The sequence below is a fragment of the Somniosus microcephalus genome, chromosome 3, assembly GCF_052327205.1.
Source record: "Somniosus microcephalus isolate GS21.2 chromosome 3, FLI_Smic_1.0, whole genome shotgun sequence".
In the NCBI taxonomy this organism is placed as follows: domain Eukaryota; kingdom Metazoa; phylum Chordata; class Chondrichthyes; order Squaliformes; family Somniosidae; genus Somniosus; species Somniosus microcephalus.
In genome coordinates, this window is record NC_140989.1 from 217,137,625 (window position 1) to 217,165,414 (window position 27,790).

Consider the following 27,790-nt stretch of genomic DNA (forward strand, 5'->3'; position numbering starts at 1 on the left):
TGTAAATTCAATGGACCAAATCCCTCCCCATTCACTCCCAGTGTATGTAAATTCAATGGCCCAAATCCCACCCCATTTACACCCAGTGTATGTAAATTCAATGGACCAAATCCCTCCCCATATACACCGTGTATGTAAATTCAATGCACCAAATCCCTCCCCATTTAGTCGCAGTGTATGTAAATTCAATGGACCAAATCCCTCCCCATTCACTCCCACTGTATGTAAATTCAATGGACCAAATCTCTCCCCTTTCACACCCACTGTATGTAAATTCAATGGACCAAATCCCTCCCCATTCACTCCCAGTGTATGTAAATTCAATGGACCAAATCCCTCCCCATTCACTCCCAGTGTATGTAAATTCAATGGCCCAAACCCCTCCCCATTCACTCACAGTGTATGTAAATTCAATGGCCCAAATCCCTCCCCATTCACTCCCAGTGTATGTAAATTCAATGGCCCAAATCTCTCCCCATTCACTCCCAGTGTATGTAAATTCAATGGCCCAAATCCCACCCCATTTACACCCAGTGTATGTAAATTCAATGGAACAAATCCCTCCCCATTTACACCGTGTATGTAAATTCAATGGGTCAAATCGCTCCCCATTCACACCCAGTGTATGTAAATTCAATGGAGCTAATCCATCCCCATTCACACCCAGTGTATGTACATTCAATGGACCAAATCCCTCCCCATTCACTCCCAGTGTATGTACATTGAATGGACGAAATTCCTCCCCATTCACACCCACTATGTAAATTCAATGGACTAAATCCCTCCCCATTCACTCCCACTGTATGTAAATTCATGGACCAAATCCCTCCCCATTCGCTCCCAGTGTATGTAAATTCAATGGACCAAATCCCTCCCCATTTACACCCACTGTATGTAAATTCAATGGACCAAATCCCTCCCCATTCACACCCACTGTATGTAAATTCAATGGACCAAATCCCTCCCCATTCACACCCACTGTATGTAAATTCAATGGACCAAATCCCTCCTCATTCACACCCACTGTATGTAAATTCAATGGACCAATCCCTCCCCATTCACTCCCAGTGTATGTAAATTCAATGGACCAAATCCCTCCCCATTCACTCCCACTGTATGTAAATTCAATGGACCAAATCCCTCCCCATTCATTCCCACTGTATGTAAATTCAATGGACCAAACCCCACCCCATTCACTCCCAGTGTATGTAAATTCAATGGACCAAATCCCTCCCCATTCACTCCCAGTGTATGTAAATTCAATGGACCAAATCCCTCCCCATTCACACCGTGTATGTAAATTCAATGGACCAAATTCCTCCCCATTCAGTCCCAGTGTATGTAAATTCGATGGGCCAAATCCCTCCCCATTCACACCCAGTGTATGTAAATTCAATGGACCAAATCCCTCCCCATTCACTCCCAGTGTATGTAAATTCAATGGACCAAATCCCTCCCCATTCACTCCCAGTGTATGTAAATTCAATGGCCCAAATCCCACCCCATTTACACCCAGTGTATGTAAATTCAATGGACCAAATCCCTCCCCATATACACCGTGTATGTAAATTCAATGCACCAAATCCCTCCCCATTTAGTCGCAGTGTATGTAAATTCAATGGACCAAATCCCTCCCCATTCACTCCCACTGTATGTAAATTCAATGGACCAAATCTCTCCCCTTTCACACCCACTGTATGTAAATTCAATGGACCAAATCCCTCCCGATTCACTCCCAGTGTATGTAAATTCAATGGACCAAATCCCTCCCCATTCACTCCCAGTGTATGTAAATTCAATGGCCCAAACCCCTCCCCATTCACTCACAGTGTATGTAAATTCAATGGCCCAAATCCCTCCCCATTCACTCCCAGTGTATGTAAATTCAATGGCCCAAATCTCTCCCCATTCACTCCCAGTGTATGTAAATTCAATGGCCCAAATCCCACCCCATTTACACCGTGTATGTAAATTCAATGGGTCAAATCCCTCCCCATTCACACCCAGTGTATGTAAATTCAATGGAGCTAATCCATCCCCATTCACACCCAGTGTATGTACATTCAATGGACCAAATCCCTCCCCATTCACTCCCAGTGTATGTACATTGAATGGACGAAATTCCTCCCCATTCACACCCACTATGTAAATTCAATGGACTAAATCCCTCCCCATTCACTCCCACTGTATGTAAATTCATGGACCAAATCCCTCCCCATTCGCTCCCAGTGTATGTAAATTCAATGGCCCAAATCCCACCCCATTTACACCCAGTGTATGTAAATTCAATGGATCAAATCCCTCCCCATTCACTCCCACTGCATGTAAATTCAATGGACCAAATCCATCCCCATTCACTCCCAGTGTATGTAAATTCATTGGAGCAAGTCCCTCCCCATTCGCTCCCAGTGTATGTAAATTCAATGGACCAAATCCCTCCCCATTCACACCCAGTGTATGTAAATTCAATGGACCAAATCCCTCCCCATTCACTCCCAGTGTATGTAAATTCAATGGAGCAAGTCCCTCCCCATTCGCTCCCAGTGTATGTAAATTCAATGGACCAAATCCCTCCCCATTCACACCCAGTGTATGTAAATCCAATGGACCAAATCCATCCCCATTCACACCCAGTGTATGTAAATTCAATGGACCAAATCCCTCCCCATTCACTCCCAGTGTATGTAAATTCAATGGACCAAATCCCTCCCCATTCACTCCCAGTGTATGTAAATTCAATGGACCAAATCCCTCCCCATTCACTCCCACTGTATGTAAATTCAATGGACCAAATCCATCCCCATTCACTCCCAGTGTATGTAAATTCAATGGACCAAATCCCTCCCCATTCACTCCCACTGTATGTAAATTCAATGGACCAAATCGCACCCCATTTACACCCAGTGTATGTAAATTCAATGGACCAAATCCATCCCCATTCACTCCCAGTGTATGTAAATTCAATGGACCAAATCCCTCCCCATTCACTCCCACTGTATGTAAATTCAATGGACCAAATCCCTCCTCATTCACACCCACTGTATGTAAATTCAATGGACCAAATCCCTCCCCATTCACTCCCAGTGTATGTAAATTCAATGGACCAAATCCCTCCCCATTCACTCCCACTGTATGTAAATTCAAAGGACCAAATCCCTCCTCATTCACTCCCAGTGTATGGAAATTCAATGGACCAAATCCCTCCCCATTTAGTCGCAGTGTATGTAAATTCAATGGACCAAATCCCTCCCCATTCACTCCCACTGTATGTAAATTCAATGGACCAAATCCCTCCCCATTCACTCCCACTGTATGTAAATTCAATGGACCAAATCCCTCCCCATTCACTCCCAGTGTATGTAAATTCAATGGCCCAAATCCCACCCCATTTACACCCAGTGTATGTAAATTCAATGGACCAAATCCCTCCCCATATACACCGTGTATGTAAATTCAATGCACCAAATCCCTCCCCATTTAGTCGCAGTGTATGTAAATTCAATGGACCAAATCCCTCCCCATTCACTCCCACTGTATGTAAATTCAATGGACCAAATTTCTCCCCTTTCACACCCACTGTATGTAAATTCAATGGACCAAATCCCTCCCCATTCACTCCCAGTGTATGTAAATTCAATGGACCAAATCCCTCCCCATTCACTCCCAGTGTATGTAAATTCAATGGCCCAAATCCCACCCCATTTACACCCAGTGTATGTAAATTCAATGGAACAAATCCCTCCCCATTTACACCGTGTATGTAAATTCAATGGGTCAAATCCCTCCCCATTCACACCCAGTGTATGTAAATTCAATGGAGCTAATCCATCCCCATTCACACCCAGTGTATGTACATTCAATGGACCAAATCCCTCCCCATTCACTCCCAGTGTATGTACATTGAATGGACGAAATTCCTCCCCATTCACACCCACTATGTAAATTCAATGGACTAAATCCCTCCCCATTCACTCCCACTGTATGTAAATTCATGGACCAAATCCCTCCCCATTCGCTCCCAGTGTATGTAAATTCAATGGACTAAATCCCTCCCCATTCACTCCCACTGTATGTAAATTCATGGACCAAATCCCTCCCCATTTACACCCACTGTATGTAAATTCAATGGACCGAATCCCTCCCCATTCACACCCACTGTATGTAAATTCAATGGACCAAATCCCTCCCCATTCACACGCACTGTATGTAAATTCAATGGACCAAATCCCTCCTCATTCACACCCACTGTATGTAAATTCAATGGACCAATCCCTCCCCATTCACTCCCAGTGTATGTAAATACAATGGACCAAATCCCTCCCCATTCACTCCCACTGTATGTAAATTCAATGGACCAAATCCCTCCCCATTCATTCCCACTGTATATAAATTCAATGGACCAAACCCCACCCCATTCACTCCCAGTGTATGTAAATTCAATGGACCAAATCCCTCCCCATTCACTCCCAGTGTATGTAAATTCAATGGACCAAATCCCTCCCCATTCACACCGTGTATGTAAATTCAATGGACCAAATTCCTCCCCATTCAGTCCCAGTGTATGTAAATTCGATGGGCCAAATCCCTCCCCATTCACACCCAGTGTATGTAAATTCAATGGACCAAATCCCTCCCCATTCACTCCCAGTGTATGTAAATTCAATGGACCAAATCCCTCCCCATTCACACCCAGTGTATGTAAATTCAATGGACCAAATCCCTCCCCATTCACTCCCAGTGTATCTAAATTCAATGGACCAAATCCTCCCCATTCACTCCCACTGTATGTAAATTCAATGGACCAAATCCCTCCCCATTCACACCCAGTGTATGTAAATTCAATGGACCAAATCCCTCCCCATTCACACCCAGTGTATCTAAATTCAATGGACCAAATCCTCCCCATTCACTCCCACTGTATGTAAATTCAATGGACCAAATCCCTCCCCATTCACTCCCAGTGTATGTAAATTCAATGGACCAAATCCCTCCCCATTCACTCCCACTGTATGTAAATTCAATGGACCAAATCGCACCCCATTTACACCCAGTGTATGTAAATTCAATGGACCAAATCCATCCCCATTCACTCCCAGTGTATGTAAATTCAATGGACCAAATCCCTCCCCATTCACACCCAGTGTATGTAAATTCAATGGACCAAATCCCTCCCCATTCACTCCCAGTGTATCTAAATTCAATGGACCAAATCCCTCCCCATTCACTCCCAGTGTATGTAAATTCAATGGAGCAAGTCCCTCCCCATTCACTCCCAGTGTATGTAAATTCAATGGACCAAATCCCTCCCCATTCACACCCAGTGTATGTAAATTCAATGGACCAAATCCCTCCCCATTCACACCCAGTGTATGTAAATTCAATGGACCAAATCCCTCCCCATTCACTCCCAGTGTATGTAAATTCAATGGACCAAATCCCTCCCCATTCACACCCAGTGTCTGTAAATTCAATGGACCAAATCCCTCCCCATTCACTCCCAGTGTATGTAAATTCAATGGACCAAATCACTCCCCATTCACTCCCAGTGTATGTAAATTCATTGGCCCAAATCCCTCCCCATTCACTCCCACTGTATGTAAATTCAATGGACCAAATCCCTGCCCATTCACTCCCAGTGTATGTAAATTCAATGGACCAAATCCCTCCCCATTCACTCCCACTGTATGTAAATTCAATGGACCAAATCCATCCCCATTCACTCCCAGTGTATGTAAATTCAATGGACCAAATCCCTCCCCATTCACTCCCACTGTATGTAAATTCAATGGACCAAATCGCACCCCATTTACACCCAGTGTATGTAAATTCAATGGACCAAATCGCACCCCATTCACTCCCAGTGTATGTAAATTCAATGGACCAAATCCCTCCCCATTCACTCCCACTGTATGTAAATTCAATGGACCAAATCCCTCCTCATTCACACCTACTGTATGTAAATTCAATGGACCAAATCCCTCCCCATTCACTCCCAGTGTATGTAAATTCAATGGACCAAATCCCTCCCCATTCACACCCAGTGTATGTAAATTCAATGGACCAAATCCCTCCCGATTCACTCCCAGTGTATGTAAATTCAATGGACCAAATCCCTCCCCATTCACTCCCACTGTATGTAAATTCAATGGCCCAAACCCCTCCCCATTCACTCACAGTGTATGTAAATTCAATGGCCCAAATCCCTCCCCATTCACTCCCAGTGTATGTAAATTCAATGGCCCAAATCTCTCCCCATTCACTCCCAGTGTATGTAAATTCAATGGCCCAAATCCCACCCCATTTACACCGTGTATGTAAATTCAATGGGTCAAATCCCTCCCCATTCACACCCAGTGTATGTAAATTCAATGGAGCTAATCCATCCCCATTCACACCCAGTGTATGTACATTCAATGGACCAAATCCCTCCCCATTCACTCCCAGTGTATGTACATTGAATGGACGAAATTCCTCCCCATTCACACCCACTATGTAAATTCAATGGACTAAATCCCTCCCCATTCACTCCCACTGTATGTAAATTCATGGACCAAATCCCTCCCCATTCACTCCCACTGCATGTAAATTCAATGGACCAAATCCATCCCCATTCACTCCCAGTGTATGTAAATTCAATGGACCAAATCCCTCCCCATTCACACCCAGTGTATGTAAATTCAATGGACCAAATCCCTCCCCATTCACTCCCAGTGTATGTAAATTCATTGGAGCAAGTCCCTCCCCATTCGCTCCCAGTGTATGTAAATTCAATGGACCAAATCCCTCCCCATTCACACCCAGTGTATGTAAATTCAATGGACCAAATCCCTCCCCATTCACTCCCAGTGTATGTAAATTCAATGGAGCAAGTCCCTCCCCATTCGCTCCCAGTGTATGTAAATTCAATGGACCAAATCCCTCCCCATTCACACCCAGTGTATGTAAATCCAATGGACCAAATCCATCCCCATTCACACCCAGTGTATGTAAATTCAATGGACCAAATCCCTCCCCATTCACTCCCAGTGTATGTAAATTCAATGGACCAAATCCCTCCCCATTCACTCCCAGTGTATGTAAATTCAATGGACCAAATCCCTCCCCATTCACTCCCACTGTATGTAAATTCAATGGACCAAATCCATCCCCATTCACTCCCAGTGTATGTAAATTCAATGGACCAAATCCCTCCCCATTCACTCCCACTGTATGTAAATTCAATGGACCAAATCGCACCCCATTTACACCCAGTGTATGTAAATTCAATGGACCAAATCCCTCCCCATTCACTCCCACTGTATGTAAATTCAATGGACCAAATCCCTCCTCATTCACACCCACTGTATGTAAATTCAATGGACCAAATCCCTCCCCATTCACTCCCAGTGTATGTAAATTCAATGGACCAAATCCCTCCCCATTCACTCCCACTGTATGTAAATTCAAAGGACCAAATCCCTCCTCATTCACTCCCAGTGTATGGAAATTCAATGGACCAAATCCCTCCCCATTTAGTCGCAGTGTATGTAAATTCAATGGACCAAATCCCTCCCCATTCACTCCCACTGTATGTAAATTCAATGGACCAAATCCCTCCCCATTCACTCCCACTGTATGTAAATTCAATGGACCAAATCCCTCCCCATTCACTCCCAGTGTATGTAAATTCAATGGCCCAAATCCCACCCCATTTACACCCAGTGTATGTAAATTCAATGGACACAATCCCTCCCCATATACACCGTGTATGTAAATTCAATGCACCAAATCCCTCCCCATTTAGTCGCAGTGTATGTAAATTCAATGGACCAAATCCCTCCCCATTCACTCCCACTGTATGTAAATTCAATGGACCAAATCTCTCCCCTTTCACACCCACTGTATGTAAATTCAATGGACCAAATCCATCCCCATTCACACCCAGTGTATGTAAATTCAATGGACCAAATCCCTCCCCATTCACTCCCAGTGTATGTAAATTCAATGGACCAAATCCCTCCCCATTCACTCCCAGTGTATGTAAATTCAATGGACCAAATCCCTCCCCATTCACTCCCACTGTATGTAAATTCAATGGACCAAATCCATCCCCATTCACTCCCAGTGTATGTAAATTCAATGGACCAAATCCCTCCCCATTCACTCCCACTGTATGTAAATTCAATGGACCAAATCGCACCCCATTTACACCCAGTGTATGTAAATTCAATGGACCAAATCCCTCCCCATTCACTCCCACTGTATGTAAATTCAATGGACCAAATCCCTCCTCATTCACACCCACTGTATGTAAATTCAATGGACCAAATCCCTCCCCATTCACTCCCAGTGTATGTAAATTCAATGGACCAAATCCCTCCCCATTCACTCCCACTGTATGTAAATTCAAAGGACCAAATCCCTCCTCATTCACTCCCAGTGTATGGAAATTCAATGGACCAAATCCCTCCCCATTTAGTCGCAGTGTATGTAAATTCAATGGACCAAATCCCTCCCCATTCACTCCCACTGTATGTAAATTCAATGGACCAAATCCCTCCCCATTCACTCCCACTGTATGTAAATTCAATGGACCAAATCCCTCCCCATTCACTCCCAGTGTATGTAAATTCAATGGCCCAAATCCCACCCCATTTACACCCAGTGTATGTAAATTCAATGGACACAATCCCTCCCCATATACACCGTGTATGTAAATTCAATGCACCAAATCCCTCCCCATTTAGTCGCAGTGTATGTAAATTCAATGGACCAAATCCCTCCCCATTCACTCCCACTGTATGTAAATTCAATGGACCAAATCTCTCCCCTTTCACACCCACTGTATGTAAATTCAATGGACCAAATCCCTCCCCATTCACTCCCAGTGTATGTAAATTCAATGGACCAAATCCCTCCCCATTCACTCCCAGTGTATGTAAATTCAATGGCCCAAACCCCTCCCCATTCACTCACAGTGTATGTAAATTCAATGGCCCAAATCCCTCCCCATTCACTCCCAGTGTATGTAAATTCAATGGCCCAAATCTCTCCCCATTCACTCCCAGTGTATGTAAATTCAATGGCCCAAATCCCACCCCATTTACACCCAGTGTATGTAAATTCAATGGAACAAATCCCTCCCCATTTACACCGTGTATGTAAATTCAATGGGTCAAATCCCTCCCCATTCACACCCAGTGTATGTAAATTCAATGGAGCTAATCCATCCCCATTCACACCCAGTGTATGTACATTCAATGGACCAAATCCCTCCCCATTCACTCCCAGTGTATGTACATTGAATGGACGAAATTCCTCCCCATTCACACCCACTATGTAAATTCAATGGACTAAATCCCTCCCCATTGACTCCCACTGTATGTAAATTCATGGACCAAATCCCTCCCCATTCGCTCCCAGTGTATGTAAATTCAATGGACCAAATCCCTCCCCATTTACACCCACTGTATGTAAATTCAATGGACCGACTCCCTCCCCATTCACACCCACTGTATGTAAATTCAATGGACCAAATCCCTCCCCATTCACACCCACTGTATGTAAATTCAATGGACCAAATCCCTCCTCATTCACACCCACTGTATGTAAATTCAATGGACCAATCCCTCCCCATTCACTCCCAGTGTATGTAAATTCAATGGACCAAATCCCTCCCCATTCACTCCCACTGTATGTAAATTCAATGGACCAAATCCCTCCCCATTCATTCCCACTGTATGTAAATTCAATGGACCAAACCCCACCCCATTCACTCCCAGTGTATGTAAATTCAATGGACCAAATCCCTCCTCATTCACACCCAGTGTATCTAAATTCAATGGACCAAATCCTCCCCATTCACTCCCACTGTATGTAAATTCAATGGACCAAATCCCTCCCCATTCACACCCAGTGTATCTAAATTCAATGGACCAAATCCTCCCCATTCACTCCCACTGTATGTAAATTCAATGGACCAAATCCCTCCCCATTCACTCCCAGTGTATGTAAATTCAATGGACCAAATCCCTCCCCATTCACTCCCACTGTATGTAAATTCAATGGACCAAATCCATCCCCATTCACTCCCAGTGTATGTAAATTCAATGGACCAAATCCCTCCCCATTCACTCCCACTGTATGTAAATTCAATGGACCAAATCGCACCCCATTTACACCCAGTGTACGTAAATTCAATGGACCAAATCCATCCCCATTCACTCCCAGTGTATGTAAATTCAATGGACCAAATCCCTCCCCATTCACACCCAGTGTATGTAAATTCAATGGACCAAATCCCTCCCCATTCACTCCCAGTGTATCTAAATTCAATGGACCAAATCCCTCCCCATTCACTCCCAGTGTATGTAAATTCAATGGAGCAAGTCCCTCCCCATTCACTCCCAGTGTATGTAAATTCAATGGACCAAATCCCTCCCCATTCACACCCAGTGTATGTAAATTCAATGGACCAAATCCCTCCCCATTCACACCCAGTGTATGTAAATTCAATTGACCAAATCCCTCCCCATTCACTCCCAGTGTATGTAAATTCAATGGACCAAATCCCTCCCCATTCACCTCCACTGTATGTTAATTCAATGGACCAAATCCCTCCCCATTCACTCCCAGTGTATGTAAATTCATTGGCCCAAATCCCTCCCCATTCACTCCCACTGTATGTAAATTCAATGGACCAAATCCCTGCCCATTCACTCCCAGTGTATGTAAATTCAATGGACCAAATCCCTCCCCATTCACTCCCACTGTATGTAAATTCAATGGACCAAATCCATCCCCATTCACTCCCAGTGTATGTAAATTCAATGGACCAAATCCCTCCCCATTCACTCCCACTGTATGTCAATTCAATGGACCAAATCCCTCATTCACACCCACTGTATGTAAATTCAATGGACCAAATCCCTCCCCATTCACTCCCAGTGTATGTAAATTCAATGGACCAAATCCCTCCCCATTCACACCCAGTGTATGTAAATTCAATGGACCAAATCCCTCCCCATTCACTCCCACTGTATGTAAATTCAAAGGACCAAATCCCTCCTCATTCACTCCCAGTGTATGTAAATTCAATGGACCAAATCCCTCCCCATTTAGTCGCAGTGCATGTAAATTCAATGGACCAAATCCCTCCCCATTCACTCCCACTGTATGTAAATTCAGTGGACCAAATCCCTCCCCATTCACTCCCAGTGTATGTAAATTCAATGGACCAAATCCCTCCCCATTTAGTCGCAGTGTATGTAAATTCAATGGACCAAATCCCTCCCCATTCACTCCCACTGTATGTAAATTCAATGGACCAAATCTCTCCCCTTTCACACCCAATGTATGTAAATTCAATGGACCAAATCCCTCCCCATTCACACCCACTGTATGTAAATTCAATGGACCAAATCCCTCCCCATTCACACCCACTGTATGTAAATTCAATGGACCAATCCCTCCCCATTCACTCCCAGTGTATGTAAATTCAATGGACCAAATCCCTCCCCATTCACTCCCACTGTATGTAAATTCAATGGACCAAATCCCTCCCCATTCACACCGTGTATTTAAATTCAAAGGACCAAATCCCACCCCATTTACACCCAGTGTATGTAAATTCAATGGACCAAATCCCTCCCCATTCACTCCCACTGTATGTAAATTCAATGGACCAAATCCCTCCCCATTCACACCGTGTATTTAAATTCAATGGCCCAAATCCCTCCCCATTCACACCCAGTGTCTGTAAATTCAATGGACCAAATCCCTCCTCATTCACACCCACTGTACGTTAATTCAATGGACCAAATCCCTCCCCATTCACACCCAGTGTATCTAAATTCAATGGACCAAATCCTCCCCATTCACTCCCAGTGTATGTAAATTCAATGGACCAAACCCCTCCCCATTTACACCGTGTATGTAAATTCAATGGACCAAATCCCTCCCCATTCACTCCCACTGTATGTAAATTCAATGGACCAAATCCCTCCCCATTCACTCCCACTGTATGTAAATTCAATGGACCAAATCTCTCCCCATTCACTCCCAGTGTATGTAAATTCAATGGACCAAATCCCTCCCCATTCACACCCACTGTATGTAAATTCAATGCACCAAATCCCTCCCCATTCTCTCCCAGTGTATGTAAATTCAATGCACCAAATCCCTCCCCATTCACTCCCACTGTATGTAAATTCAATGGACCAAATCCCTCCCCATTCACACCCAGTTTATGTAAATTCAATGGACCAAATCCCTCCCTATTCACTCCCACTGTATGTAAATTCAATGGACCAAATCCCTCCCCATTCACACCCACTATGTAAATTCAATGGACCAAACCCCTCCCCATTTACACCCAGTGTATGTAAATTCAATGGACCAAATCCCTCCCCATTCACTCCCAGTGTATGTAAATTCAATGGACCAAATCCCTCCCCATTCACTCCCACTTTATGTAAATTCAATGGACCAAATCCCTCCCCATTCACTCCGTGTACGTAAATTCAATGGACCAAATCCCTCCCCATTCACTCCCAGTGTATGTAAATTCAATGGACCAAACCCCGCCCCATTTACACCCACTGTATGTAAATTCAATGGACCGAATCCCTCCCCATTCACTTCCAGTGTATGTAAATTCAATGGACCAAATCCCTCCCCATTCACTCCCACTGCATGTAAATTCAATGGACCAAATCCCTCCCCATTCACACCCAATGTATGTAAATTCAATGGACCAAATCCCTCCCCATTCACTCCCAGTGTATGTAAATTCAATGGACCAAATCCCTCCCCATTCACTCCCAGTGTATGTAAATTCAATGGACCAAATCCCTCCCCATTCACACCCACTGTATGTAAATTCAATGGACCAAATCCCTCCCCATTCACACCCACTATGTAAATTCAATGCACCAAATCCCTCCCCATTCACTCCCACTGTATGTAAATTCAATGGACCAAATCCCTCCCCATTCACACCCAGTTTATGTAAATTCAATGGACCAAATCCCTCCCCATTCACTCCCAGTGAATGTAAATTCAATGGAACAAATCCCTCCCCATTCACTCCCAGTGTATGTAAATTCAATGGACCAAATCTCTCCCCATTCACACCCACTGTATGTAAATTCAATGGACCAAATCTCTCCCCATTCACTCCCAGTGTATGTAAATTCAATGGACCAAATCTCTCCCCATTCACACCCACTGTATGTAAATTCAATGGACCAACTCTCTCCCCATTCACTCCCAGTGTATGTAAATTCAATGGCCCAAATCCCTCCCCATTCACTCCCACTGTATGTAAATTCAATGGACCAAATCCCTCCCCATTCACTCCCAGTGTATGTAAATTCAATGGACCAAATCTCTCCCCATTCACTCCCAGTGTATGTAAATTCAATGGACCAATTCCAACCCCATTCATTCCCATTATATAGAATCCCAATGTATCAAACCCCTTCCCATTCATTGCCACTGTATGGAATCCTTATGGAACAAACCTCTACCCAGTACTCATTGGGTTATAACATTCCCAAAATGACCCTATCCCAGTGTTTAACAGGCGGCAACGCTCCCGCTAACCTGTGCAGCTACGCGGTGATCTGGAGGTCCCGCCCAGGCTGCTCATCAGCTTTGATACAGGAGAAATAACCCATGCGCGGAAATTTGAATGGGCCGCACAGCTACTTAAAGGGACAGCGCACCCAAAAAAAAGTAAGAGGGAACATTGCTAGGTGCTGCCTCATCCCTTCAGTGTACATTGATAGGATGTACTCAGTGTGCGATCTGCATCAAATGGCTGAATGAGCGGTTCAATGGGTCACGCGACCAAGATGTGAAAGCTGGTTCCTTTCAAGCTACAGATCCCTGATCCAAAGTTAGCATTTCACCACACACAGGTTTGCATGTTATCAGAGTTCAGGCTGGTCTGTTTTGGCCCAGATCTCTCTAGCAATGAAACCCACATTAGCACGACATGGTGCAGGCCATACCTGGATTGAAGAGAACGATGGCTCTCAGGCACCCCAGCTCTGTCTTATCCATCTGCATGTCTTTCATCTTAGAAACCAATTCTGTCAGAACTCTATCAGGGCATAGAAGGAAAAACAGTTAATGCCTTGAACTTACTCCGGGTCCCTTCACCCCTCTGCTCGCTGACCTACATTGGCTGCCAATGCCTCAATTTGTAAACTCTCCAGGGTTCAAACCCCTAAAAGCCATCCAGTAACCTCCTGCTGGAATGTTCACACGTTGACCTCGGGCGAGGACCTGAATGGCCTTGACGGTGATGCCTTCCCGAGATGAAATGCCTGCTGACACTGCTGAGTCTCACACAGCGCAAAGGAGGGCCACTTGGGGGTCTGCCTGAGTCTGTGGTACCGCACCGTGACAGACAGCACATTCGGGGGGTGGGGGGTGCAGAGAATACAAGATAATCACAAGTAATTTCTGTACCTGTCGAATATGGAGCCCACGCCAGCGCTGTGGGCACTACTGCGGTGAACGTGCAATCCCGTAGCTAGGAGGATGCCATCCTTCACCGAGATCGAGCGATGTGAGAATGAAGCGATGAGCAGCTCATTCCAGCCTGCACAAGAAAAGGCACCGAGTGATCCTCCCACTCCACACAGAATAAACCACTTCTCATTTTGCTGCATCAAACATTGAGTCCCACCCCTTCCAGAGACAATCTAATTAACTCTACCCACCCATTTAATCTCCTTCCACACACCATGTCCACTCTACCCAATCACTGACTCCACCCACCCATTTAATCTCCTTCCACACACCATGTCCACTCTACCCTATCACTGACTCCACCCACCCATTTAATCTCCTTCCACACACCATGTACACTCCACCCTATCATGGACTCTACCCACCCATTTAATCTCCTTCCACACACCATGTACACTCCACCCTATCACGGACTCTACCCACCCATTTAATCTCCTTCCACACACCATGTACACTCTACCTATCATGGGCTCTACCCACCCATTTAATCTCCTTCCACACACCATGTCCACTCCACCCTATCATGGACTCTACCCACCCATTTAATCTCCTTCCACACACCATGTACACTCTGCCCTATCATGGACTCTACCCACCCATTTAATCTCCTTCCACACACTATGTCCACTCTACCCTATCATGGACTCTACCCACCCATTTAATCTCCTTCCACACACCATGTACACTCCACCCTATCACGGACTCTACCCACCCATTTAATCTCCTCCCACACACCATGTACACTCCACCCTATCATGGACTCCACCCACCCATTTAATCTGCTTCCACACACCATGTACACTCCACCCTATCACTGACTCCACCCACCCATTTAAACTCCTTCCACACACCATGTACACTCCACCCTATCACGGACTCTACCCACCCATTTAATCTCCTCCCACACACCATGTCCACTCTACCCTATCATGGACTCTACTTACCCATTTAATCTCCTTCCACACACCATGTACACTCCACCCTATCATGGACTCTACCCACCCATTTAATCTCCTTCCACACACCATGTCCACTCCGCCCTATCATGGACTCTACCCACCCATTTAATCTCCTTCCACACAACATGTACACTCTACCTATCATGGATTCTACCCACCCATTTAATCTCCTTCCACGCACCATGTCCACTCCACCCTATCATGGACTCTACCCACCCATTTAATCTCCTCCCACACACCATGTACACTCCACGCTATCATGGACTCCACCCACCCATTTAATCTCCTTCCACACACCATGTCCACTCCACCCTATCATGGACTCTACCCACCCATTTAATCTCCTTCCACACACCATGTACACTCTGCCCTATCATGGACTCTACCCACCCATTTAATCTCCTTCCACACACCATGTACACTCTACCCTATCATGGACTCCACCCACCCATTTAATCTCCTTCCACACACCATGTACACTCCACCCTATCACGGACTCTACCCACCCATTTAATCTCCTTCCACACACCATGTCCACTCCACCCTATCACGGACTCGACCCACCCATTTAATCTCCTTCCACACACCATGTCCACTCCACCCTATCATGGACTCCACCCACCCATTTAATCTCCTTCCACACACCATGTCCACTCCACCCTATCATGGACTCGACCCACCCATTTAATCTCCTTCCACACACCATGTACACTCCACCCTATCACAGACTCCACCCACCCATTTAATCTCCTTCCACACACCATGTACACTCCACCCTATCATGGACTCTACCCACCCATTTAATCTCCTTCCACACACCATGTCCATCCAACCTATCATGGACTCCACCCACCCATTTAATCTCCTTCCACACACCATGTCCACTCCACCCTATCATGGACTCTACCCACCCATTTAATCTCCTTCCACACACCATGTCCACTCTACCCTATCATGGACTCTACCCACCCATTTAATCTCCTTCCACACACCATGTCCACTCCACCCTATCATGGACTCTACCCACCCATTTAATCTCCTTCCACACACCATGTACACTCCACCCTATCATGAACTCTACCGACCCATTTAATCTCCTTCCACACACCATGTACACTCCACCCTATCATGGACTCTACCCACCCATTTAATCTCCTTCCACACACCATGTACACTCCACCCTATCATGGACTCCACCCACCCATTTAATCTCCTTCCACACACCATGTACACTCCACCCTATCATGGACTCTACCCACCCATTTAATCTCCTTCCACACACCATGTCCACTCTACCCGATCACGGACTCGACCCACCCATTTAATCTCCTTCCGCACACCATGTCCACTCTACCCTATCATGGACTCCACCCACCCATTTAATCTCCTTCCGCACACCATGTACACTCTACCCTATCATGGACACTACCCACCCATTTAATCTCCTTCCACACACCATGTACACTCCACCCTATCGTAGACTCTACCCACCCATTTAATCTCCTTCCACACACCATGTACACTCTACCCTATCATGGACTCCACCCACCCATTTAATCTCCTTCCACACACCATGTCCACTCCACCCTATCATGGACTCTACCCACCCATTTAATCTCCTTCCACACACCATGTCCACTCCACCCTATCATGGACTCCACCCACCCATTTAATCTCCTTCCACACACCATTCACACTCCACCCTATCATGGACTCTACCCACCCATTTAATCTCCTTCCACACACCATGTCCACTCCACCCTATCATGGACTCTACCCACCCATTTAATCTCCTTCCACACACTATGTACACTCTACCTATCATGGATTCTACCCACCCATTTAATCTCCTTCCACACACCATGTCCACTCCACCCTATCATGGACTCTACCCACCCATTTAATCTCCTTCCACACACCATGTCCACTCCACCCTATCATGGACTCCACACACCCATTTAATCTCCTTCCACACACCATGTACACTCCACGCTATCATGGACTCTACCCACCCATTTTTAATCTCCTTCCACACACCATGTCCACTCCACCCTATCACTGACTCCACCCACCCATTTAATCAACTTCCACACACCAAGTCCACTCCACCCTATCACGGACTCTACCCACCCACTTAATCTCCTTCCACACACCATGTCCACTCCACCCTATCATGGACTCGACCCACCCATTTAATCTCCTTCCACACACCATGTCCACTCCACCCTATCATGGACTCTACCCACCCATTTAATCTCCTTCCACACACCATGTACACTCTGCCCTATCATGGACTCTACCCACCCATTTAATCTCCTTCCACACAACATGTACACTCTACCTATCATGGATTCTACCCACCCATTTAATCTCCTTCCACGCACCATGTCCACTCCACCCTATCATGGACTCTACCCACCCATTTAATCTCCTCCCACACACCATGTCCACTCCACCCTATCACTGACTCCACCCACCCATTTAATCTCCTTCCACACACCATGTCCACTCCACCCTATCATGGACTCTACCCACCCATTTAATCTCCTTCCACACACCATGTACACTCTGCCCTATCATGGACTCTACCCACCCATTTAATCTCCTTCCACACACCATGTACACTCCACCCTATCATGGACTCTACCCACCCATTTAATCTCCTTCCACACACCATGTACACTCTACCCTATCATGGACTCCACCCACCCATTTAATCTCCTTCCACACACCATGTACACTCTACCTATCATGGATTCTACCCACCCATTTAATCTCCTTCCACGCACCATGTCCACTCCACCCTATCATGGACTCTACCCACCCATTTAATCTCCTCCCACACACCATGTACACTCCACGCTATCATGGACTCTTCCCACCCATTTAATCTCCTTCCACACACCATGTCCACTCCACCCTATCACTGACTCCACCCACCCATTTAATCTCCTTCCACACACCATGTCCACTCCACCCTATCATGGACTCTACCCACCCATTTAATCTCCTTCCACACACCATGTCCACTCCACCCTATCACTGACTCCACCCACCCATTTAATCTCCTTCCACACACCATGTACACTCTGCCCTATCATGGACTCTACCCACCCATTTAATCTCCTTCCACACACCATGTACACTCCACCCTATCATGGACTCTACCCACCCATTTAACCTCCTTCCACACACCATGTACACTCTACCCTATCATGGACTCCACCCACCCATTTAATCTCCTTCCACACACCATGTACACTCCACCCTATCATGGACTCTACCCACCCATTTAATCTCCTTCCACACACCATGTCCACTCCACCCTATCACGGACTCGACCCACCCATTTAATCTCCTTCCACACACCATGTCCACTCCACCCTATCATGGACTCCACCCACCCATTTAATCTCCTTCCACACACCATGTCCACTCCACCCTATCATAAACTCGACCCACCCATTTAATCTCCTTCCACACACCATGTCCACTCCACCCTATCACTGACTCCACCCACCCATTTAATCTCCTTCCACACACCATGTACACTCCACCCTATCATGGACTCTACCCACCCATTTAATCTCCTTCCACACACCATGTCCACTCCACCCTATCACGGACTCGACCCACCCATATAATCTCCTTCCACACACCATGTCCACTCCACCCTATCATGGGCTCGACCCACCCATTTAATCTCCTTCCACACACCATGTCCACTCTACCCTATCACTGACTCCACCCACCCATTTAATCTCCTTCCACACACCATGTCCACTCTACCCTATCACTGACTCCACCCACCCATTTAATCTCCTTCCACACACCATGTCCACTCTACCCTATCACTGACTCCACCCACCCATTTAATCTCCTTCCACACACCATGTACACTCCACCCTATCATGGACTCTACCCACCCATTTAATCTCCTTCCACACACCATGTACACTCTGCCCTATCATGGACTCTACCCACCCATTTAATCTCCTTCCACACACCATGTACACTCCACCCTATCATGGACTCTACCCACCCATTTAATCTCCTTCCACACACCATGAACACTCTACCCTATCATGGACTCCACCCACCCATTTAATCTCCTTCCACACACCATGTACACTCCACCCTATCATGGACTCTACCCACCCATTTAATCTCCTTCCACACACCATGTCCACTCCACCCTATCACGGACTCGACCCACCCATTTAATCTCCTTCCACACACCATGTCCACTCCACCCTATCATGGACTCCACCCACCCATTTAATCTCCTTCCACACACCATGTCCACTCCACCCTATCATGGACTCGACCCACCCATTTAATCTCCTTCCACACACCATGTACACTCCACCCTATCACAGACTCCACCCACCCATTTAATCTCCTTCCACACACCATGTACACTCCACCCTATCATGGACTCTACCCACCCATTTAATCTCCTTCCACACACCATGTCCATCCAACCTATCATGGACTCCACCCACCCATTTAATCTCCTTCCACACACCATGTCCACTCCACCCTATCATGGACTCTACCCACCCATTTAATCTCCTTCCACACACCATGTCCACTCTACCCTATCATGGACTCTACCCACCCATTTAATCTCCTTCCACACACCATGTCCACTCCACCCTATCATGGACTCTACCCACCCATTTAATCTCCTTCCACACACCATGTACACTCCACCCTATCATGAACTCTACCGACCCATTTAATCTCCTTCCACACACCATGTACACTCCACCCTATCATGGACTCTACCCACCCATTTAATCTCCTTCCACACACCATGTACACTCCACCCTATCATGGACTCCACCCACCCATTTAATCTCCTTCCACACACCATGTACACTCCACCCTATCATGGACTCTACCCACCCATTTAATCTCCTTCCACACACCATGTCCACTCTACCCTATCACGGACTCGACCCACCCATTTAATCTCCTTCCACACACTATGTACACTCCACCCTATCATGGACTCCAGCCACCCATTTAATCTCCTTCCGCACACCATGTACACTCTACCCTATCATGGACACTACCCACCCATTTAATCTCCTTCCACACACCATGTACACGCCACCCTAACATAGACTCTACCCACCCATTTAATCTCCTTCCACACACCATGTACACTCTACCCTATCATGGACTCCACCCACCCATTTAATCTCCTTCCACACACCAAGTCCACTCCACCCTATCACGGACTCTACCCACCCACTTAATCTCCTTCCACACACCATGTCCACTCCACCCTATCATGGACTCGACCCACCCATTTAATCTCCTTCCACACACCATGTCCACTCCACCCTATCATGGACTCTACCCACCCATTTAATCCCCTTCCACACACCATGTACACTCTGCCCTATCATGGACTCTACCCACCCATTTAATCTCCTTCCACACAACATGTACACTCTACCTATCATGGATTCTACCCACCCATTTAATCTCCTTCCACACACCATGTACACTCCACGCTATCATGGACTCTACCCACCCATTTAATCTCCTCCCACACACCATGTACACTCCACGCTATCATGGACTCTACCCACCCATTTAATCTCCTGCCACACACCATGTCCACTCCACCCTATCACTGACTCCACCCACCCATTTAATCTCCTTCCACACACCATGTCCACTCCACCCTATCATGGACTCTACCCACCCATTTAATCTCCTTCCACACACCATGTACACTCTGCCCTATCATGGACTCTACCCACCCATTTAATCTCCTTCCACACACCATGTACACTCCACCCTATCATGGACTCTACCCACCCATTTAATCTCCTTCCACACACCATGTACACTCTACCCTATCATGGACTCCACCCACCCATTTAATCTCCTTCCACACACCATGTACACTCTACCTATCATGGACTCTACCCACCCATTTAATCTCCTTCCACACACCATGTCCACTCCACCCTATCACTGACTCCACCCACCCATTTAATCTCCTTCCACACACCATGTCCACTCCACCCTATCATGGACTCTACCCACCCATTTAATCTCCTTCCACACATCATGTACACTCTGCCCTATCATGGACTCTACCCACCCATTTAATCTCCTTCCACACACCATGTACACTCCGCCCTATCATGGACTCTACCCACCCATTTAATCTCCTTCCACACACCATGTACACTCTACCCTATCATGGACTCCACCCACCCATTTAATCTCCTTCCACACACCATGTACACTCCACCCTATCATGGACTCTACCCACCCATTTAATCTCCTTCCACACACCATGTACACTCCACCCTATCACAGACTCCACCCACCCATTTAATCTCCTTCCACACACCATGTACACTCCACCCTATCATGGACTCTACCCACCCATTTAATCTCCTTCCACACACCATGTCCATCCAACCTATCATGGACTCCACCCACCCATTTAATCTCCTTCCACACACCATGTCCACTCCACCCTATCATGGACTCTACCCACCCATTTAATCTCCTTCCACACACCATGTACACTCTACCCTATCATGGACTCCACCCACCCATTTAATCTCCTTCCACACACCATGTCCACTCCACCCTATCATGGACTCTACCCACCCATTTAATCTCCTTCCACACACCATTCACACTCCACCCTATCATGGACTCTACCCACCCATTTAATCTCCTTCCACACACCATGTCCACTCCACCCTATCATGGACTCTACCCACCCATTTAATCTCCTTCCACACACCATGTACACTCCACGCTATCATGGACTCTACCCACCCATTTTTAATCTCCTTCCACACACCATGTCCACTCCACCCTATCACTGACTCCACCCACCCATTTAATCAACTTCCACACACCAAGTCCACTCCACCCTATCACGGACTCTACCCACCCACTTAATCTCCTTCCACACACCATGTACACTCCACCCTATCATGGACTCTACCCACCCATTTAATCTCCTTCCACACACCATGTCCACTCCACCCTATCATGGACTCTACCCACCCATTTAATCTCCTTCCACACACCATGTACACTCTGCCCTATCATGGACTCTACCCACCCATTTAATCTCCTTCCACACAACATGTACACTCTACCTATCATGGATTCTACCCACCCATTTAATCTCCTTCCACGCACCATGTCCACTCCACCCTATCATGGACTCTACCCACCCATTTAATCTCCTCCCACACACCATGTACACTCCACGCTATCATGGACTCTACCCACCCATTTAATCTCCTTCCACACACCATGTCCACTCCACCCTATCACTGACTCCACCCACCCATTTAATCTCCTTCCACACACCATGTCCACTCCACCCTATCATGGACTCTACCCACCCATTTAATCTCCTTCCACACACCATGTACACTCTGCCCTATCATGGACTCTACCCACCCATTTAATCTCCTTCCACACACCATGTACACTCCACCCTATCATGGACTCTACCCACCCATTTAATCTCCTTCCACACACCATGTACACTCTACCCTATCATGGACTCCACCCACCCATTTAATCTCCTTCCACACACCATGTACACTCCACCCTATCATGGACTCTACCCACCCATTTAATCTCCTTCCACACACCATGTCCACTCCACCCTATCACGGACTCGACCCACCCATTTAATCTCCTTCCACACACCATGTCCACTCCACCCTATCATGGACTCCACCCACCCATTTAATCTCCTTCCACACACCATGTCCACTCCACCCTATCATGGACTCGACCCACCCATTTAATCTCCTTCCACACACCATGTACACTCCACCCTATCACAGACTCCACCCACCCATTTAATCTCCTTCCACACACCATGTACACTCCACCCTATCATGGACTCTACCCACCCATTTAATCTCCTTCCACACACCATGTCCATCCAACCTATCATGGACTCCACCCACCCATTTAATCTCCTTCCACACACCATGTCCACTCCACCCTATCATGGACTCTACCCACCCATTTAATCTCCTTCCACACACCATGTCCACTCCACCCTATCATGGACTCTACCCACCCATTTAATCTCCTTCCACACACCATGTCCACTCCACCCTATCATGGACTCTACCCACCCATTTAATCTCCTTCCACACACCATGTACACTCCACCCTATCATGAACTCTACCGACCCATTTAATCTCCTTCCACACACCATGTACACTCCACCCTATCATGGACTCTACCCACCCATTTAATCTCCTTCCACACACCATGTACACTCCACCCTATCATGGACTCCACCCACCCATTTAATCTCCTTCCACACACCATGTACACTCCACCCTATCATGGACTCTACCCACCCATTTAATCTCCTTCCACACACCATGTCCACTCTACCCTATCACGGACTCGACCCACCCATTTAATCTCCTTCCACACACCATGTCCACTCTACCCTATCATGGACTCCACCCACCCATTTAATCTCCTTCCGCACACCATGTACACTCTACCCTATCATGGACAGTACCCACCCATTTAATCTCCTTCCACACACCATGTACACTCCACCCACCCATTTAATCTCCTTCCACACACCATGTACACTCTACCCTATCATGGACTCCACCCACCCATTTAATCTCCTTCCACACACCATGTCCACTCCACCCTATCATGGACTCTACCCACCCATTTAATCTCCTTCCACACACCATGTCCACTCCACCCTATCATGGACTCTACCCACCCATTTAATCTCCTTCCACACACCATGTACACTCTACCTATCATGGATTCGACCCACCCATTTAATCTCCTTCCACACACCATGTCCACTCCACCCTATCATGGACTCTACCCACCCATTTAATCTCCTTCCACACACCATGTCCACTCCACCCTATCATGGACTCCACACACCCATTTAATCTCCTTCCACACACCATGTACACTCCACGCTATCATGGACTCTACCCACCCATTTTTAATCTCCTTCCACACACCATGTCCACTCCACCCTATCACTGACTCCACCCACCCATTTAATCAACTTCCACACACCAAGTCCACTCCACCCTATCACGGACTCTACCCACCCATTTAATCTCCTTCCACACACCATGTACACTCTACCCTATCATGGACTCTACCCACCCATTTAATCTCCTTCCACACACCATGTCCACTCCACCCTATCATGGACTCCACCCACGCATTTAATCTCCTTCCACACCCCATGTACACTCCACCCTATCATGGACTCTACCCACCCATTTAATCTCCTTCCACACAACATGTCCACTCCACCCTATCATGGACTCCACCCACGCATTTAATCTCCTTCCACACACCATGTACACTCCACCCTATCATGGACTCCACCCACCCATTTAATCTCCTTCCACACACCATGTCCACTCCACGCTATCATGGACTCTACCCACCCATTTAATCTCCTTCCACACACCAGGTACACTCTACGCTATCACTGAATCCACCCACCCATTTAATCTCCTTCCACACACCATGTCCACTCCACCCTATCACGGACTCTACCCACCCATTTAATCTCCTTCCACACACCATGTCCACTCCACCCTATCACGGACTCTACCCACCCATTTAATCTCCTTCCACACACCATGTCCACTCCACCCTATCATGGACTCTACCCACCCATTTAATCTCCTTCCACACACCGTGTACACTCCACCCTATCATGGACTCTACCCACCCATTTAATCTCCTTCCACACACCGTGTACACTCCACCCTATCATGGACTCTACCCACCCATTTAATCTCCTTCCACACACCATGTCCACTCCACCCTATCATGGACTCCACACACCCATTTAATCTCCTTCCACACACCATGTCCACTCCACCCTATCACGGACTCTACCCACCCATTTTTAATCTCCTTCCACACACCATGTCCACTCCACCCTATCACTGACTCCACCCACCCATTTAATCAACTTCCACACACCATGTCCACTCCACGCTATCATGGACTCTCCCCACCCATTTTTAATCTCCTTCCACACACCATGTCCACTCCACCCTATCACTGACTCCACCCACCCATTTAATCTCCTTCCACACACCATGTACACTCTACCCTATCATGGACTCTACCCACCCATTTAATCTCCTTCCACACACCATGTACACTCCACCCTATCACGGACTCTACCCACCCATTTAATCTCCTTCCACACACCATGTACACTCTACCCTATCATGGACTCCACCCACCCATTTAATCAACTTCCACACACCATGTCCACTCCACCCTATCATGGACTCTACCCACCCATTTAATCTCCTTCCACACACCATGTACACTCTACCTATCGTGGATTCTACCCACCCATTTAATCTCCTTCCACACACCATGTCCACTCCACCCTATCATGGACTCCACACACCCATTTAATCTCCTTCCACACACCATGTCCACTCTACCCTATCACGGACTCTACCCACCCATTTAATCTCCTTCCGCACACCATGTCCACTCCACCCTATCATGGACTCTACCCACCCATTTACTCTTCTCTATGTTTAACAACTATGTCTCTGTCCTCTGGCACTCCTTCCCTAAATCTTCCCACTTGCCACTATTTTCATGAGCCTCCTTGAAATTCTTCTCTTTGACTGTGCCTTTCCCCCTTCTGCGTTCAACGTTTCACCCCCCACATTCCTCTCCCCGTTCTTTGCTCCTGCTTGGTGCCCACGTATCTGGAAAGCCCTGGATGTATGGAGCACTCTATTAATGCGAGCGTTCATTATCCACCATGCTCGTACCACAGGGGCTGACAGGCAAGAGCTCTCAATCAGATGAAGAGTAATGCCTGCGGACTTCCAACATCAGCTCACCTGCCCGAAGGAGAATGACTTGATCATCGAGGGGGAGATCGGAGAAGTGTGGGATTCTCTTGGCCCACTCGACCAGTGTGAAGAGCTGCTTGTCTGCGGCCTGGCATATATTGGTGACCGGGTCGTTGGACTTAGTAGGGAGAAGGGTAGAATGAAGAGACACTGCAATGTTATTCAGGATTAGATGGCTCACACAAAAAAAAGGAAACTGATTATCTCAGTATTTACTCAGTTGTTGTATTTTGGTTTTTTTAAACTCCCTTTAACCCTCCCTGCAGTCTTCCTGGAACAGAGAGTCCAGGCTCCAGCTCTTCGCAAACGCTACTCTGAAACCAGCCGGCAGAAAAAGAGTGTGAGAGCAAGCAGAGCGTTGGGGGGTGGGGGCGAGAAGCGACCGTGCCTCCTGTAAGATTAGGATCACAGGCTCACACACAGATTACCCAACAGCGCTTTAGAAGTTGTAAGGCTTTTACTTGTGGGGGGAAATCACCCTCTAATGTCTGAACTCAATTACTGGGAATCGGTGACAGGATCCTGCCTCATACTGCATGCGGCAGGCAGCTCGTGTCTGCTCTGGATAGATAACCACTGAGGGTGGCACTATGGTACCGTGCATGTTGCCCCGGTCTCATCTTACTTTTTAAACTACCTCGCCCACTGGGAGAGCTTCGCCAGGCCTAATCTTCTCTCAGAAGCACGTTGGCTCTTTTTTATTACTTCATCTATTCATGGCTAATTGCCCCACCTCTCCCAAGGTGAAAAAGTAAATCCTCCAGGACTCATGGCTTCCTGAGAGAATGGGTGGTCTGCTCATGGACAAAGCCAAGAGCCTCTCTGATTGACCATTGAGAGTTACTCAGTCATAGCTCAATGGGTAGCACACTTGCCTTGGAGTCAGAAAGTTGTGGGTTCAAGACCCACACCAGAGACTTGAGCACATAAAGCTAGGCTGACACTTCCAGTGGAGTACTGAGGGAGTGCTGCACTGTCAGAGGTGTCGTCTTTTGGATGAGACGTTAATCTGAGGCCCTGTCTGCTCTCTCATGGCACTATTTCAAAGAAGAGCAGGGGAGTTCTCCCCGATGTCCTGGACAATATTTATCATTAAAACAGATTATCTGGTCATTATCACATTGCTGTTTGCGGGAACTTGCCGTGAGTAAATTGGCTGCCGCCTGTTCTACCATCCAACAGTGACTACACTTCAAAAGGACTTCATTGGCTGTAAAGTGCTTTGGGACGTCCCGAGGTTGTGAAAGGCGCTATAGAACTGTAAGTCTTTAACATTTTTTTGTGACCAGGCAGACTTAACGCTGGATGGGACTTCTGTCCAAAGATTCGAGATCCTGAGTTTATGTAACAATCTGTATGCAGGACCGATGCCTAATGAAACTCAT

At 46.8% G+C, this 27,790-nt stretch overlaps 1 protein-coding gene across 4 annotated transcripts in view; it reads right to left on the reverse strand.

Annotated features, from left to right (window-relative positions):
- The window catches only part of LOC147121722 (retinoic acid receptor RXR-gamma-A-like), a 387,129-nt gene that overhangs the window by 16,264 nt on the left and 343,075 nt on the right, over window positions 1–27,790 (reverse strand). For all 4 annotated transcript variants that reach the window (XM_085982171.1, XM_085982169.1, XM_085982172.1 and 1 more), the window contains exons 6-8: window positions 26,394–26,523; window positions 14,458–14,590; window positions 13,995–14,086 (exon numbers count right to left, since the gene is read on the reverse strand). In XM_085982171.1, coding sequence (XP_085838297.1) covers window positions 13,995–14,086; window positions 14,458–14,590; window positions 26,394–26,523 — 355 coding nt within the window. The remainder of the gene's footprint in view (window positions 1–13,994; window positions 14,087–14,457; window positions 14,591–26,393; window positions 26,524–27,790) is intronic.